At 42.4% G+C, this 15,921-nt stretch overlaps 1 protein-coding gene across 6 annotated transcripts in view; it reads left to right on the plus strand.

Annotated features, from left to right (window-relative positions):
- The window catches only part of Kmt5b (lysine methyltransferase 5B), a 68,170-nt gene that overhangs the window by 12,538 nt on the left and 39,711 nt on the right, over positions 1–15,921 (plus strand). For 4 of the 6 annotated variants that reach the window (XM_045149303.1, XM_045149337.1, XM_045149308.1 and 1 more), the window contains exon 2: positions 12,593–12,828. In XM_045149303.1, coding sequence (XP_045005238.1) covers positions 12,669–12,828 — 160 coding nt within the window. In that variant the 5' untranslated portion in view covers positions 12,593–12,668. Of the gene's footprint in view, positions 1–1,883; positions 1,906–12,592; positions 12,829–15,921 lie in introns of those variants that run through there. The other 2 variants (XM_045149323.1, XM_045149328.1) reach the window with 2 other exon arrangements.

The raw sequence follows: 15,921 nt of genomic DNA on the forward strand, positions 1-15,921 counted from the left end.
TAATCCCAACAGAGGTAGTAGGATCACTGTGTGTTCAGGTCAGCCAGGGCTAGAGTGAGTCCTACCTTGAGAAACCAAAATAAAATAAAATGTTTTATTTCAGTACCCTGATTTTAACCCTGGTGTTTTGTGGTGATTGTAAGGATTTCTACTTTGGTTTACTTTTCATGGTCTCTAGTAGTAATGTCCCATTGCTGCTGCAGCAAATTACCCCACTCTTGGTGACATAAAAGTAAGTAATTGTGTGTTCCCTTGAGCATGGACTTAACCATTAAGACTGTGCTCGCTGGGGGTGGAGCCAGCCTTTGCCTGTCCTGCTGGTGCTGGCTGCCTCCTCCTTCCCCAGTAGCAGCATTGCTCAGTTTCTGCCTCTGTCCTCTGTTCTGTGGAGGTGGTTCCCTCTGCCTCTTTCAGTGCATGTGTGATAGCATTAATGGCCCACTTGGGTGTTATAGGATTAATTTCCCTCATCATAAGAACCTTAATAGCATCTTCAAAGACCTTTTTTATTATAAGGTAACATTCACAAGTTCCAGAGGTTAGGGCTTGATAAATGTGAGGGCTATTTTTCAACCTCTTCAGAATAGTTCAGCCAATTTTCGGTGAAAGGTAGATTTCAAATAGCCATTTTATCCTGAAATGCTAGGTGAGAGTGAGGCATTGTGGAAATATTCTTGGCTTTAGGCCTTATTTCCTTGGTGTGATCCAGGTAAGGGTGTGACCACTTAAGGGTATGTGGGAGAGTTGTTGAATTGGCCTGGACAAAAATGCATCTGAGATAAAAGGAGTGTGGAGCCATGTCTTTAGGAGGAAAAAACAATGCATCTGATTTTGATTGTACAATAGCTAGAGAAGAAAAGCTAGAATGGTGCCCTAATAATAACATGGGCATTTCTCACTACTTTACATTCAAGGAGAGAGACCTGTGCTTTGCTACCTTGCTGATACTTGATACTGCTTAACATTTGAGTGAGTGTGAGGGCTCTTGTCTCAGTGACAGCTCTGTTGCAGGTAGAGGCATGATTGTGAACTTACAGAACCAAGCTTTCCTCCTTTCATACCACTAGCACACATGGAAGTACTCTGACAAGTCATCAAGCTTCTCAGGGAGATTTATTTCTGTTGACAGTGTTTATAAGAGCAAGAGTGAGCATGAATTTATGGTAGTTCTCTAGCAAATTGGCAACTGAGCACTTGCCCTGTCACATTGTATTGTAGTCAGGATGAAATGATCACAAATGCCTCTGATAACTTGGTGGGCCTTAGAGCCTTGGACATGTTTTGACTACAGATGGACTTGGAATAATAGCCATTGATAAAGACTGATTTGAGAAGTATTTTGTTATTTAAGATTTGGAAGAAATAACCAGTTGGGCTTACCTGTAGATTTTGGCTTGAAGCAGAAATAGTGGGTGTGATAAGAATGAACCTGTAGTACGTCCAGTCTTGTGTGACATTCCAGTGATATAAAAGTACCTCAGCTGTGTTCCAATTCAGTGGGGAAACCAAGTGTTATCAATTGGTGGCACAAAGAGGTACATGTGACTATAATAAGCATCAAGAGGAGAAATATGAAGGGGTTAAAGCTTAAGAAAAAAGACACAGAAAAGTTTGGGGAAGTGGGGTCTGGCAGAAGTAAGAGGGTTGTAGCCTCCATGGGGCAGAGGTCCCTTGATGGGAAGTGGCTGGTCTGCCTTACTTTCCTTGTTACATATGTCTGTAGTATTTTTCACAACAAAAGTAATGCATGCTCTTTTGTTTGTTTTGTTTTTCAGGGTAGGAATTCACTATGTAATCTTAGGGTGGCCTTGAACTCTCAACAATCCTCTGCCTCCTGAATACTGGGATTAAAAAGCATGCACCACTATGCCATATGCTCATTTTGAAAAGTTGATTATATACCAGGTGAAGATGCTTTATAACCTTAATCTTCACAGATAATACTGATGATACTTTGGTATAAATAATAGTTTTCCTGTCAAATCTTAGCTAAATTGCTTGAAAAATGCTTTATTTGCGTTTTTGTTATGTTTCATTTTTTGAGGTTAGTGTCTTGCTCTAGCCGAAGCTGATTTGGAATGCTTTTATTTGCTTTTGGTTTTTCAAGGTAGGGTCTTACTCTGGCCCAGGCTGACCTGGAATTCACTATGTAGTCTCAGGGTGGCCTCAAACTCATGACAATCCTCCTACCTCTGCCTCCCAAGTGCTGGGATTAAAGGTGTGTGCCACTATGCCCAATCCTTCTTTGTTTTTGATTTTTTAGGTAGGGTCTCTCACTAGCCCAGGCTGACTTGGAATTCACTATGTAAGTCTCATGGCCTCAATCTCAATCCTCCTGCTTCTGCCTTCCAACTGCTGGGATAAAAGGCATGTGCTACCATGCCCAGCTGTATTTGCTTTCTTTAAAAATTTTTTAAAAGTATATTTTATTTATTTGGGAGAGAAAGAGGGTGGAGAGAGTGTGAGCATGCCAGGGCCTCCAGCCACTGCAGATGAACTCCACGGGGCCTTAGGGAATTGAGTCTGGATCCTTTGGCTTTGCAGGCAAGTGCCTTAACTGCTAAGCCATCTCTCCTGCTCTATTTGCTTTTTTTTGAATAATGATTTCTAGAAGAAGTTCAACAAGCTACAGCTTGTTTCTTAAAAGCGTGTGTTGTTTCCTATTTTAACCACTTGGGGATCATTTCTCTGCTCCTGCATAATTTCTCTAAGGTAAACTCTGCATACAAGTTCAGTGTGTTAAACTTAAAGAATTTTTGATAATTACACAGGATTTCTGTTAAAAAATTGATAGTCATTCATAATCACTGTTTTCATTTTACTGACAGAATTTTTTAAAATATGCAAAAATTTCTGTCTTTAAGTGAAAAAGAATTGTGACAGCAGACACTGTTAACTCAAAATCCTACCAGACATTTTTTACCTCTGCTGAGGGTCCAGCACTGCTGGTCATAAAGTAGTCATCTCTGAACTGAGCACATTTCCTGAAATGACTGCTTTCTTCTGAAACTTGTAAAACCATCAAGGCTTTTATGTTTCTCTGAATAGAAGTTAATAGATTGGCTGGATTGGTAGCACACACCTTTAGTCCCCAGTACTCAGAAGGCTGAAATAGTAAAAGGATTGTTATAGATTTGAGGCTAGCCTGGGATACAGGTCAGCCTGGCTAAAGTGAGACCCTGCTTCAAAAAAAACAAAACCGATGGGGCTGGAGAGATGGCTTAGCAGTTAAGGTATTTGCCTGCAAAGCCAAAGGATTCCCATTCAGCATCTGGAATTTGTCTGCAGTGGCTGGAGGCCCTGGCATGCCCATTCTCTCTCTCCCTCTCTCCTTCCCTCCCTCTGTCTCATTTTCCCTCTCCCCCTCTCTCCCACCCTGCCTCTTTCTTTCAAATAAATAAATAAATAATATATTTTTTAGAAGATGGATTATAATCATTTAGGGAGAATGTGTTTTTTGTTGTTGTTTGTTTTGTTTTGTTTTTTTTCAAGGTAGGGTCTCACTCTGGCTCAGGCTGTCCTGGAATTCATTATGTAGTCTCAGGGTAGCTTCGAACTCACAGTGATCCTCCTACCTCTGCCTCCCAAGTGTTTAGATTAAAGGCATGCACCACCACGCCTGGCTGGAAATTTTTTTTTTTCTTTTTGGAATTTTTTTTTTTTTAAATTTACTTATTTATTTGAGAGAGGGAGGTAGGAAGAGAGAGGAAGAGGCAGATAGAGAGAGAGTAGGCACGCCAGAGCCTCTAGCCACTGACTGCAAAGGAACTCCAGACTTACGCTCCACCTTGTGCAACTGGTTTATAGAGGTCCTGGGGAATCGAACCTGGGTCCTTTGGTTTAACAGGCAAGCGACTTAACTGCTAAGTCATCTATCCAGCCTGAAAAATACTTGTTGAGCCATCCTGCCCTCTAAGATAGCTATTACTGTTCAGGTGGGGAATGAACCTGATCATAGTGAGTGGATTATTCTTTACCAAGTATTAGTGTGATATTGATCAGGAGCTTCCTCTTGGAGGGGATAGTTTCTAGGGTGTGTGTTTTTTTTTTTGTTTTTTTTTTTTTGAGACAAAATCTCACTAAGTAGCCCAGGTTGGCTTGGCATGGATTGTTCTCATGTATTAAGCCTCCAGATTGCTGTGATTACAGGGAAGTACCATTCTCAGCCTTTCCCCTCGATTCCCTAATAAATATTTTATTTTCTAATTTAGTTGAGAAAAAGAGGCAAATAGAATTGGTGTGCCAGGGCCTTCAGCCACTGCAAACTCCAGGTGCCAGCACCAACTTGTGCATCGGGCTTACATGATCATGGGAAATCGAACCTGGGTTCTTTGGCTTTGCAGGCAAGTGCCTCAACCACTAAGCCATCTCTCTAGCCCAATATTTTCTTTTCTAAATGCATTTCTCATTTTAGCAGTTTTCCAATGTGTTACACATTGGTCCTAAGTCATCATGTGTCGCCCCCCCCCCCCGTAATTTGGAAATAGAAAGTGAAGTGTGTATGTACGTGCATATCCCACTATTTTTTTTTTTTTTTCTTCGAGGTAGGGTCTCACTCTGGCCCAGACTGATCTGAAATTCACTATGGAGTCTCAGGGTGGCCTTGAACTCACAGCTATCCTCCTACCTCTGCCTCCCAAGTGCTGGGATTAAAGGCGTGCGCCACCACGCCTGGCCATATCCCACTATTGATGGTAGTGTTAGTGAACCTCTGCTGCTGGTCTCTGAATATAATAACTGTTGTGGCATGTGCCACCTTGTGCGTTTGGCTGTATGTGGGTGCTGGAGAAGCGAACCTGGCTGACTCCTTTGGCTTTGCAGGCAAGCCTTTTAATCATGAAATCATCTCTCTAGCCTAGTTTTTAAAAATTTTAACACAAACCCCAAAAGCTCTCAGAAGTCATACTGTTCTCAGATTAATCTATTTCCATCATCCCCTGCCCCATGAAATTTAATTTACATGTATCTTTTCCGGTATGTGAAACTTGACTCTGTTTTGCTAATCCTCTTCACTATGCCATCTTACCCATCTTCCTCAGTGCCTGTTTCAAGACATTTTACCCATGTTAGACACTGTACTTCTTTTACTTATTTATTTTTGGTTTTTCAAGGTAGGGTTTCACTCTAGCCCAGGCTGACCTAGAACAGGCTGAACTGAAGGCAATCCTTCTATCTCTGCCTCTCAAATTCTGGGATTAAAGAGGCATGCGCCACCATGCCTGACTCCAGGCACTTACTTCTGACCAGTGCTCCATCACCAGTGGTTTGTCTTATGTGGGAGTCTAGACTCATAAGAAAAAGAGACACTTGCCTTCTGGCCCTCTCCAGCCTCTACCCATGATGACCCCTCCTTGAATTGCTATCCCTTATTTTACTCTTATCTCCTCCTTCCTCACTTCTCCTGTGCTCCTTTGTCCTCAACTTGACTTTATTAGGGGGACCCTTAGTTCTTGGACATATTTCACCCACATATTCACTCCTAGATAACTTTAGTCCCAGGGCTTGAAATACCATCAGCACAGTGACCCTAGGTTCATAGCTCTACCCTGTATCTCAGCCTTGTGTCGGTTGCCTACTTCACCTGGCTCTCACTCCCCTCCTCACTTTTCATTCTCTCCCTCCCTCCTTTTTTCTTTTTCTTTTCCAGGCTGGCCTCAAATTCATTGTGTTAGCTGATGACCTTGGGCCTCTGACCCTCCTACCTCCACCATGCTGGGTTTGCGCACCAATCTGGGGATTGAATTCAAGGGATAGAACAGGAATGCATGTTGGAAAATACAGGTACTCTAATCACTGGTCCATATCCTCAGCCCTCCACTGGCTCACTGGTGGCTGTCTCAGAAATAACTAAAATCTCATTTTTCCTATTGTTTCTGTCAGCTACATAATAATTTCATATAAGCATCTAAAAAAATGTTCTACATCCCTAGTCATCAGGGAAATGCAGATTAAAACTACGTTGAGATTCCATCTCACTCCTATCAGATTGGCTACCATCATGAAAACAAATGACCATAAATAATAATTCCATTTTTCCACATGAAGGTACATACGAGTCCTCATTTTCTTACCCCCACATTTATCCTGTTGGTAAGTGTTGTCAAACACACCTTCAAAAAGACCCTGAAGCCGGGCTGGAGAGATGGCTTAGTGGTTAAGCGCTTGCCTGTGAAGCCTAAGGACCCTGGTTCGAGGCTCGGTTCCCCAGGTCCCACGTTAGCCAGATGCACAAGGGGGCGCATGCGTCTGGAGTTTGTTTGCAGAGGCTGGAAGCCCTGGTGCGCCCATTCTCTCTCTCTCTCTCTGTCTTTCCCTCTGTGTCTGTCGCTCTCAAATAAATAAATAAATAATTAAAAAAAAAAAAAGACCCTGAAGCCAACCATTTCACCCATGCTATTGCAAGCCAGTGGTTCTTGTCTGGTTTATCACCATAATCTCATCACCCTGTTTTCTCTTGTTCCTAGAAATTACTAGTAGCTTCATTAGAACTGCTCTTTAGGTTTTTATAAGGTCTTCACATAGTTTTTATAAACTGAGTTGGATCCTGTTGGCCTTCTGCTTTCCATGTCAGTGGAAGTAAAATCCATCAGCATCTCTGTCTGCCCTGCACCCCGCCCCATCTTATCTACTCCAGCCATATAGCCTCTTGGTGTGAGCGTGGTGCTTACCTTCCTGTGCCTAGTACATCTTTGATTGCCAACCACTTCCCCTCTCCCTCAGCTCTCTTAGGAGCCATCGTCATACTCCTTGACCAGAAACACTTCTGCCACATAAACTGTTTTTATTCTCTCCAGGTGACATTAGACTGTTAACTTTCTTGCATAGAATACCTGTATAAGCGCAGGTGAGAGTAAAACCTTGTTTTCCTTTAACAAATCATTGGTATCCCAGCTATATGTGAGGTAGAGTAGACATCTCACAGAGTCAGAGTAGAGAAAGATGTAGAGTTATTCTGCCACAACTTATTAAGGGCTAACTGTACTGAAATTCTTCCCTTCCAGTTTTGGCATAAAATTGAGGTGACTTTTCCTTCTAAAAATAAGCGTCAGTTACTAATTAGTTCAGATATCGCCAGCTTAGCTGTGACCATGGGGGCATCTCCATTTGTGCCCACTGTGTTCTGTGGCAAAGACTTATTGTACCCTTGCTTGTAGGGAGTGTGGTGTCTGGGTTCTTTGGACTTTGTATCAACTGCCCTCAGCTTTTCTTAGTCTGCATCAGTGTGGGTACAGCTAGTCTAGCTTTTGCAACTTTTAGGAAAGACTATGCCAGCAAGAGTAGACCCACTCTCTTCCATACTCATTTTAAGCTAAAAACTCAGGTTACCCCTAAAATTGACAAATTTATTAGAACTGCTTTTGTAGAATTTTTACTTGCAAGCTTAAATAAGGTCTCTCCCTCGCTCCCTCTGTCTCTCCCTCTGTCTCTGTAGAGGTCAGAGGACAACCATGGGTGTCAATTCTTTCAACACTACCTACTCTAAGCATTTTTTTTTTTTTTTTTGGTTTTTCGAGGTAGGGTCTCACTCTGGTCCAGGCTGACCTGGAATTAATCTAAGCATTTTTATATGGATTTTGGGGATTGAATTTAGGTTCTCATGCTTGAGAACATATACTTTGCAAACTGAGCTCTCATCTCTCTAGCCCCTTAAGTGTAAGGTATTGTGCTTTACCTCTATTACTAGATGTCACATGGAGAGAATGGCCATATTAGCTAAGTTATATTGGTACAAACATGGATGCTAATGAGCCCAGCCTCATTCTTGAGAGTGCAAGAGTGCCTGATAAACAAAGGGACCTTCTGGTCAAACAGCAGTTACCATTCGACTGCATGAAAATGAGACCCAAAACACAATCGTTAATATCTTAATCATCCCACATTTAGTTGAAATGTGAGTAGATCTCAGTCTGGGTACTATGGGACTATATTGCTGAAGTGATTTGTTGAATGTTTTCTAGATATTATTTCCTCTAGGTTAATTTCTGTTCCATGATTATTTTTTTTTTTTTCGAGGTAAGGTCTCACTCAAGCCCAAGCTGACCTGGAATTCATATTCACTCTAGTCTAGGGTGGTCTCGAACTCACAATGATCCTCCTACCTCTGCCTCTTGAGTGCTGGGATTAAAGGCATGCGCCACCACGCCCGGCGTGATCCATGATTTTTTTTTTTTTTTTTTTTTGAGAGCGACAGACACAGAGAGAAAGATAGGTAGAGGGAAAGAGAGAATGGGCGCGCCAGGGCTTCCATCCTCTGCAAACGAATTCCAGACGCGTGCGCCCCCTTGTGCATCTGGCTAACGTAGGACCTGCAGAACCGAGCCTTGAACCGGGGTCCTTAGGCTTCACAGGCAAGCGCTTAACCGCTACGCCATCTCTCCAGCCCGTGATCCATGATTTTTATTAAACTTTCATCATCTGTCTTTGCCCCAAAGATGATAAAATGAAAGAATAGTAGTTGAGAGTAGCACTTAGCATGCTGAAGCCTGCACTTACTACCTAGAGGTCTCAGTAAAGTACCAGCTGCTAGGCTCATCATTGGATTTTCTGAGTGGGATTCTTGGCTGGACTTAAGGATTCTGTGTAGTGGATAGTTTTCTGTTTCTTGTCTCTCTCAATTCTGTCAAATCAAGTTTCTTCGCTGTTCTGTATTGCTAACACATTTTGTCATATCACTGTGGAAAATTAAGACTCCTAAGATCCTAAGACTTCAGTCATTGTCTGTAAATGGTGTATCATGGGGAGCATTCTGGGGATGAGTTCTCAAAGAACCAAACATGTATTACTTTCTCCTTTATGTCACTTTCCTTTGAAGGTACATAACTAAAGTAGACCCTGAGCCAGAAGTAGACACTGAGTATAGTGCAGGTGGTATGGATGTCACCTCCTCGTCTGTGCTTGAGCTCTTAGCATTATGGGCATCTTGAGAAAGGTTGGTTGTTTCAGTTTTTGTTTTGAGTTAGGCTGACTCTCTAGTGCAGGCTAACATGTAATTCATTTCAGGCTGCCTTGAATGTTCAACAGTCCTCCTGCCTCTGCTTCCCAAGTGCTAGGATTAAAGGCATACACCACCACACCCAGCAAGAAAGATTTTAAGAGGTTAGGCACTTTAATTTATAGTTTCAAAGAAATACAGAAATATACTTTCTGTGATGTGGTTTAGATCACAGCCTCATTTACTCTTTCTCAACAGTTGAGTGCCCCCAATCTACTGTGTTATCATGTGTTATGACAGATGCTAGGACTGGAGACAGGAAAAATGGTTTCTTAACCTCAGGAACTCAGTGATTACTTGCACTATAGTGACATAAGGGCTTTCTCACCTATGTTTTGGAGTAAATGTGCAGATGGTTTATGGTAGTAAAATTCAAGGAAACTTTGTTGAGGACCTAATACTTAACCTGGGTCTTCCTGGAGTTAGCCAGACCAGAGAATGGTAAGTGGGACCTGATGCTAACCCTCCTGGTGCTTCAGAAATGTGCTGCGTGGAAGTTATGTGCCTGTTCTCCTAAGTCTAACCACACAAGGTATTCGATCATTAAAGGTCCTGTATGAATTTGACAAAATCTAAGATTTGAATACTCCTTAGTTTACGTCTGATGATGATTTACTTGCTCTTTCTTGTAGTTTAAGCAATAGCATTCCTCTGAGCTTAATGAAGCCTATAAGATGAATGTCAATGAAAGTTAAGCACCCAGTGAATTCAAATAGTAAAAAGATCAGGAGAAAAACTTATTAGAGGGCAGTTACAAAACTGTCTTCAACCTCAGTCAGTATTTTTTATCTCTCACCTACCTAAGGCTTCTAATCACATTCCTGTTTGATCTGCACACAGCATTCCAAGGGCACATATAAGCTGCTGCTTTGTGTTTGTGTAGAATATCGTTAAAGGGATACATTTATCATGAGGTTGGAGTGTGTGAAGCCCTGGGTTCTAGCCTCACCATCTGTTGTAATCAGCTCCATGTTGCTGGGATGAACATCCAAATCAGACAGTTTATGGGAGGAAGGCATTTATTTGAAGTTTACAGATCCAAGGGAAGTTCCATAATGGTGGAAAAAGCTGGCCCCTTTCACAGATCCAAGTGGAGAGAATACTACCACCAGCTAACCAGCACCACAAGATAGCACAAAACCAATCAGCAAGCACAAAACCCTGCAATAAATTGCAGGGAACAAGCAGCCAGCATTGGGGACCCAGACAGAGCTCAGACTACTCTGTATACCTTTAGGCTGGAAATTAGATCTGCATCCAAACATATCTTAGGCAGGACCCCAGGAATTGTCCCCAGTGAAACCTCTTCTAGCCAGGTGGCTGGAAATCCAAGATTTGTTTTGTTTTGTTTTTGTTGTTGCGTTTGAGGACCTAGAATTCACTATGTTGCCTCAGGGTGCCTCAAACTCATGGGCATCCTCCTACCTCTGCCTCCCGAGTGCTGGGATTAAAGGCATGTGCCACCATGCCTGGCTCTGGAAATCCAAGTTTTAATGAAATGCCTGAATCTGTTGGGCATACCTTCAAACTACCACACCATCCCACCCCCTAAAAAAGTTTATTGTGTTAGTGAAAAGTAAGGGGAATTGTCCTTTGTCTTACTTAGTTGAGAGATCTTTGGGTAAAAGTGCTATGTTTCGGGGCTGGAGAGAGACTTAGCAGTTAAGGCAAGTTTGCCTGCAAAGCCAAAGGATCCTGATTCGATTCTCTAGGACCCATATAAACCAGATGCACAAGGGGGCACATGCTCTGGAGTTCATTTGCAGTGGCTGGAGGCCCTGGCGCGCCCTTGCTCACTTGCTCTCTCTGTCTGTCTCTGCCTCATTCTCTCTGTCAAGTAAATAATTAAAAAAAAAAAAACCCTCGTGCACCAATTCTCTCAACTCTCTTGCCCTCTTTCTCTGTCAAATAACGAAATAAATAAAGATATATTTTTTAAAAAGTGCTGTGTTCACTTTTGTTCTGATAATGTGGCATTGGCCATATGCCCATCCCTCTATTTCATATATACACAAGGACTTGTGCTCTTGATCTTAAATGTTAAATTCTCTTTAGTTCTAAAGTTCTGTATTTGTGTGTGTGTGTGGGGGGGAGTTCAAGGTAGGATCTCACTCTAGCCCAGCAGACCTGAAATTCACTATGTAGTCTCAAGGTGGCCTTGAACTCATGGCGATTCACCTACCCTACCATTGCCTCCCGAGTGGTGGGATTAAACCAATCAGATATTCTTAACCTGGGTTCCTACAGCCCAAGGGGCCACAGAGGTATCCTGGCATCAGTGGGCCATTCAACATTGTGCAAGGCTGAAATGGCTTTTTGGGATATGACGACACCTGGCTAAAGTTCTGTATTTTTGCACATTCTTACCTAGGAGGCTTTTCAGTCTGATTTAGATTGAAGTATTCTTTAATGGTGTGATATCACAAGCATCATTTTTCCTCCTTCCATTAGCAGCACTAATCCATTATAGCCTTATTACAAAGGTCTTAGTAGGTTATATCCTCCACTATGCAAGCCATTCAATTCTCATTAAAATTCACATAGTGAGAAAGTCCTCTACATTATTAAATACATGATAATCCTTTAATCTTGCAACTGTAAAGTCACAATAGGTAGATATTTCCAGATGAACAGCACTTGATATTTGGATGTTAGATTCTTAAATACCTTGAACAGTGACTTCAGACTAACAGCAAAAAGATATGGCATCTTGGACTGGGAATGTGGCTTAGTGTATAAAGCCTTGCTGTGTAAGTGTGAGTCCCGAGTTCAGATCTCTATGCCTCACATAAAGCCAGGTGCTATAGCGTGAGCATCTATAATCCCAGTGTGCCTGTTCTCTGACATGCATACATGTGGTGTGGCATGTGCACATCCATTCACACACACCCCATCAATAAAATGCCAAGCGTGGTGGCACATGCCTTCAATTTCAGCACTTGGGAGGCAGAGAGGTAGGAGGATCGCTGTGAGTCTGAGGCCAGCCTGGGACTACAGAGCGAGTTCCAGATCAGCCTGGGCTAGAGTAAGGCCCTACTTTAAAAAAAAAAAAATGCAGGGCTGTAGAGATGGTTCAGTGGTTAAGACATTTGCCTGCAAAGTCTAATCACCTAGGTTTGATTCCCCATGCAAAGCTAGATGCACAAAGTGGCACATACTTCTTAAGGTCGTTTGCAGTAGCTAAAGGCCCTAGCAAAAAAAGATGTGCAATCCATCATATTCCTTATTCTTGTTCTGCTGCTAGGTTTTGTAGTGAAGCAACATGAGCTAAAGCTGGACTAGGTATCAGCATAAGGGCCAGGATGATTCTTAGGTGCTGGTAACTGAAGGTGAATATTTATTGAACCAGTCACTCTTTCAAATATAAGAAGGAAAAAAAAAAAATTAATGCCCTGCCTTCTGTAGTTTACACTATCATTAGAGTCTGGGACACTCTAGTCCTAAGCATGACATGGTATGGTTGAAGTTAAAGACAAGATAGTCCATAAAGTGGGACAGTATCAGTTCCTAAGTTAACTTTAGTCATATGTATCTCTCTTATGGTCTGTTTAGCACAGTCTTTCATGTATTTACCTCCTTGTTCTGTTCTGTTTCTGGTAGGAGAGAACATTGAAGCCACTTTCTGAGTGATTTGAAGAGAGTGACTAAATGCACCTGGGTCAGGCTGTCTGCGGGTATGAAGTGGTTGGGAGAGTCCAAGAACATGGTGGTGAATGGCAGGAGAAATGGAGGCAAGTTGTCTAATGACCATCAGCAGACGCAATCAAAATTACAGCACACGGGCAAGGACACCCTGAAGACTGGCAAAAGCACTGTGGAGAGGAGGTCAAGCAGATGTACGTACCTGTGTAATCTACCATGGTTTTGGTTGTGCTTTGGCGATAATTCTTTCTAGTCTTAATATGCACTGTTTTGTTTTGTCAGCTTTTTGGTTTTTTTTTCAGGTAGGGTCTTTTTCTAGCCCAGGCTGACCTGGAATTCACTATGTAGTCTCAGGTTGGCCTGGAACTCACAGGATCCTCCTACCTCTGTCTCCCAAGTGCTGGGATTAAAGGCGTGTGCCACCACACCTGGCTTTCAGTTACTTTCTTATTTGAGAGAGAGAATAGGTGTGCCAGGGCCTCTAGTCAATGCAGATGAACACCAGATACATGCACCGCCTTGTGCATCTGTCTTTATATAGCTGCTAGGGAAACAAACCTGGGTCCTTTGGCTTTGCAGCCAAGTGCCTTAACTGCCAAGCCATCTCTTCAGACCTCTTGTCAGTTTCTGTACTTTCTCATGCTTAAAGGCATATCTTTTCATTCTAAAAGTTTTATCAGTTTTTCTTTTGTTTTGCTTTTCAAGGTATGATCTCACTGAATTAGACTGACCTTGGATTTACTATGTAGTCTTAGGCTGGCCTGGAACTCACAGTAATCCTCCTACCTCTGCCTCCCAAGTGCTGGGATTAAAAGTGTATGCAACCATGGTTGGCTTAGTTAGTTTGTTTGTTTATTAATTTCTTTATTTGAGAGAAACAGGCAGAGAGAGAGAGGGAGAGAGAATCGCTGCACCAGGGCCTCTACCCACTGCAAACAAATTCCAGACGCATGTGACACCTTGTATATCTGGCTTGTGTTGGGTACTGGGGAATTGAATCAGGATCCTTTGGATTTGCAGGCAAATGCCTTAACCACTAAGTTATCTCTCCAGTCTTCCCCTGCTTAGCTTTTATTTTTTCCTTTTTTGAGACAGTGCCCACTTTATTGCCCAGGCTAAACTCAAATTCTTAGGCTCAAGTAATCCTCTCATCTGAGCTTCCTAGGTAGCTAGGTCTCAGCCATGGCATGTTTTATTCTCTATGTAGTTTCAGGATGGCCTTGAACTCAGCAATACTCCTACATCTGCCTCCCGAGTGCTGGGATTAAACGATTAAACGTATGTGCCACCACGCCTGGCAAGTTTTATTCTTATCACAGAAAATATAAAAGGTTTAATGTCTAACAGAATCCTAATTATACTTTTTTATATAACTTTATGTTTTATAGAAGATTGATCTGTTCTACAAGAAACTTTGTTTTGTTTTGGTTTTTTTGAGGTAGAGTCTCACACTAGCCCAGGCTGACCTGGAATTCACTATGGAGTCTTAGGGTGGCCTCAGACTCACAGCAATCCTCCTACCTCTGCCTCCCGAGTACTAGGATGAAAGGCATGTGCCACCATGCCCAGTTATAAGAATTTTTTTAAGCCAGGCGTGGTGGCGCACGCCTTTAATCCCAGCACTCGGGAGGCAGAGGTAGGAGGATCGCCGTGAGTTCGAGGCCACCCTGAGACTACATAGTGAATTCCAGGTCAGCCTGAGCCAGAGTGAGACCCTGCCTTGAAAAACCAAAAAAAAAAAAAAAGAATTTTTTAAAATGCTACTGTTGAATTTCTTGTAAGTATAAGTAAATAGTACTTTGGTAACTTCTGTAAATGGTTAATGGACTTATTAGTCACCTGGTTTACATGAGGAATAGACAAATAGAACTAGCCACTTTAAGTAGCCTCACAGATGGAACCAATTTCTTTCTTTTTTTTTTTTCAAGTAGGGTTTCACTCTAGCCCAGGCTAAATTGAAATTCACTATGTAGTCTCAGGGTGGCCTCAAACTCAGGCGATCCTCCTATCTTTGCTTCCTGAGTGCTGGGATTAAAGTCTCAGGGTGGCCTCGAACTCATGGCAGTCCTCCTACCTCTGCCTCCCGAGTGCTAGGATTAAAGACGTGCACCACCACGCCCGGCTCAGTAACCAGTTTCTTTACACAGGGTGAACTGCTTATCCTGACAGGGAAGCCCTGCTGATAAGAAGCTATTCATTACCTCTGTACTTTAGGTGGGATGGGCCTGCTGTTTTGAGACTGGAGAAATTGTATGTTTGGCTCCTGTTTTACAGCTCCTGGCAATAGTAAAATGCTTGAGGGTAAGCCTGAGTAGACAGTCTTATGGATGAGCTTATGTTTGGAAGAACAGCTTTCTCAGTTTCCCTGACATTAACCCTATCCATTACTGACTACCCTCAGTTTGTACTGAAATTGGCCTGAGTTTCAAAAGATTGTTCCAGTTCTGAATTACTTTCTTCTCTTTCCCCTTTAGGAGTTTATGCTGTTTATTGGGCATAGGCTGCCTTTATCCATTCCATACCAGATGAGGTCACTGATTCTCTAGAAAACTAGGCACATATCCTGATTCAAATAAGAATAGGAGAGAGGGGCTGGAGAGATGGCTCAGCAAAGCCTAAGGACCCCAGTTCCCTAGTACTCACATAAAGCCAGATGCCCAAGGCGGCACGCATCTGGAGTTCGTTTGTGGTGGCTGTAGAGGTGCTCTTGTGCCCATTCTCTCTCTCTCTCTCTCTCTCTCTCTCTCTCTCTCTCTCTCTCTCTCTCTCTTTCCCTCTCTTTCCCTCTCTTTCTTTCTCTCTCTCTCTACCAAAATATTTAAAAAAAAATTTTTTTTTGAAAGAATACGGCTGGAGAGATGGCTTAGCAGTTAAAGCATTTGCTTACAAACCCAAAAGACCCCCGGTTCGATTTTCTAGGACCCATGGAAGCCAGATGCTCAAGGGGGTACATGCGTCTGGAGTTCATTTGCAGTGGGTGGAGGCCCTTGCACACTCATTCTGTCTCTCTCTCAAATAAATAAATAAAAACAAAGTTTAAAAAAATTAGAAGAAGAAGAGATGCTTTTGGAAAGAAGAAGGGATTCAGAGGATTTGGATTTGGGAGGGGGAAGAAGGAGGTGGGAGAGGATTATGATCATGATATGTTGTCTGTATGTATAAAAAATTTGTCAATAAAAGATTTAAAAGGGGGCTGAAAAAAAAAATAGAAGTCCAAGACTGAATGCTCTGTACTTTGCATGGATACCAGCTCACCTTGAGACTGCTGACATATGTGCCCCAATCCT

The sequence above is a fragment of the Jaculus jaculus genome, chromosome 1 (assembly GCF_020740685.1).
Source record: "Jaculus jaculus isolate mJacJac1 chromosome 1, mJacJac1.mat.Y.cur, whole genome shotgun sequence".
Taxonomy (NCBI): domain Eukaryota; kingdom Metazoa; phylum Chordata; class Mammalia; order Rodentia; family Dipodidae; genus Jaculus; species Jaculus jaculus.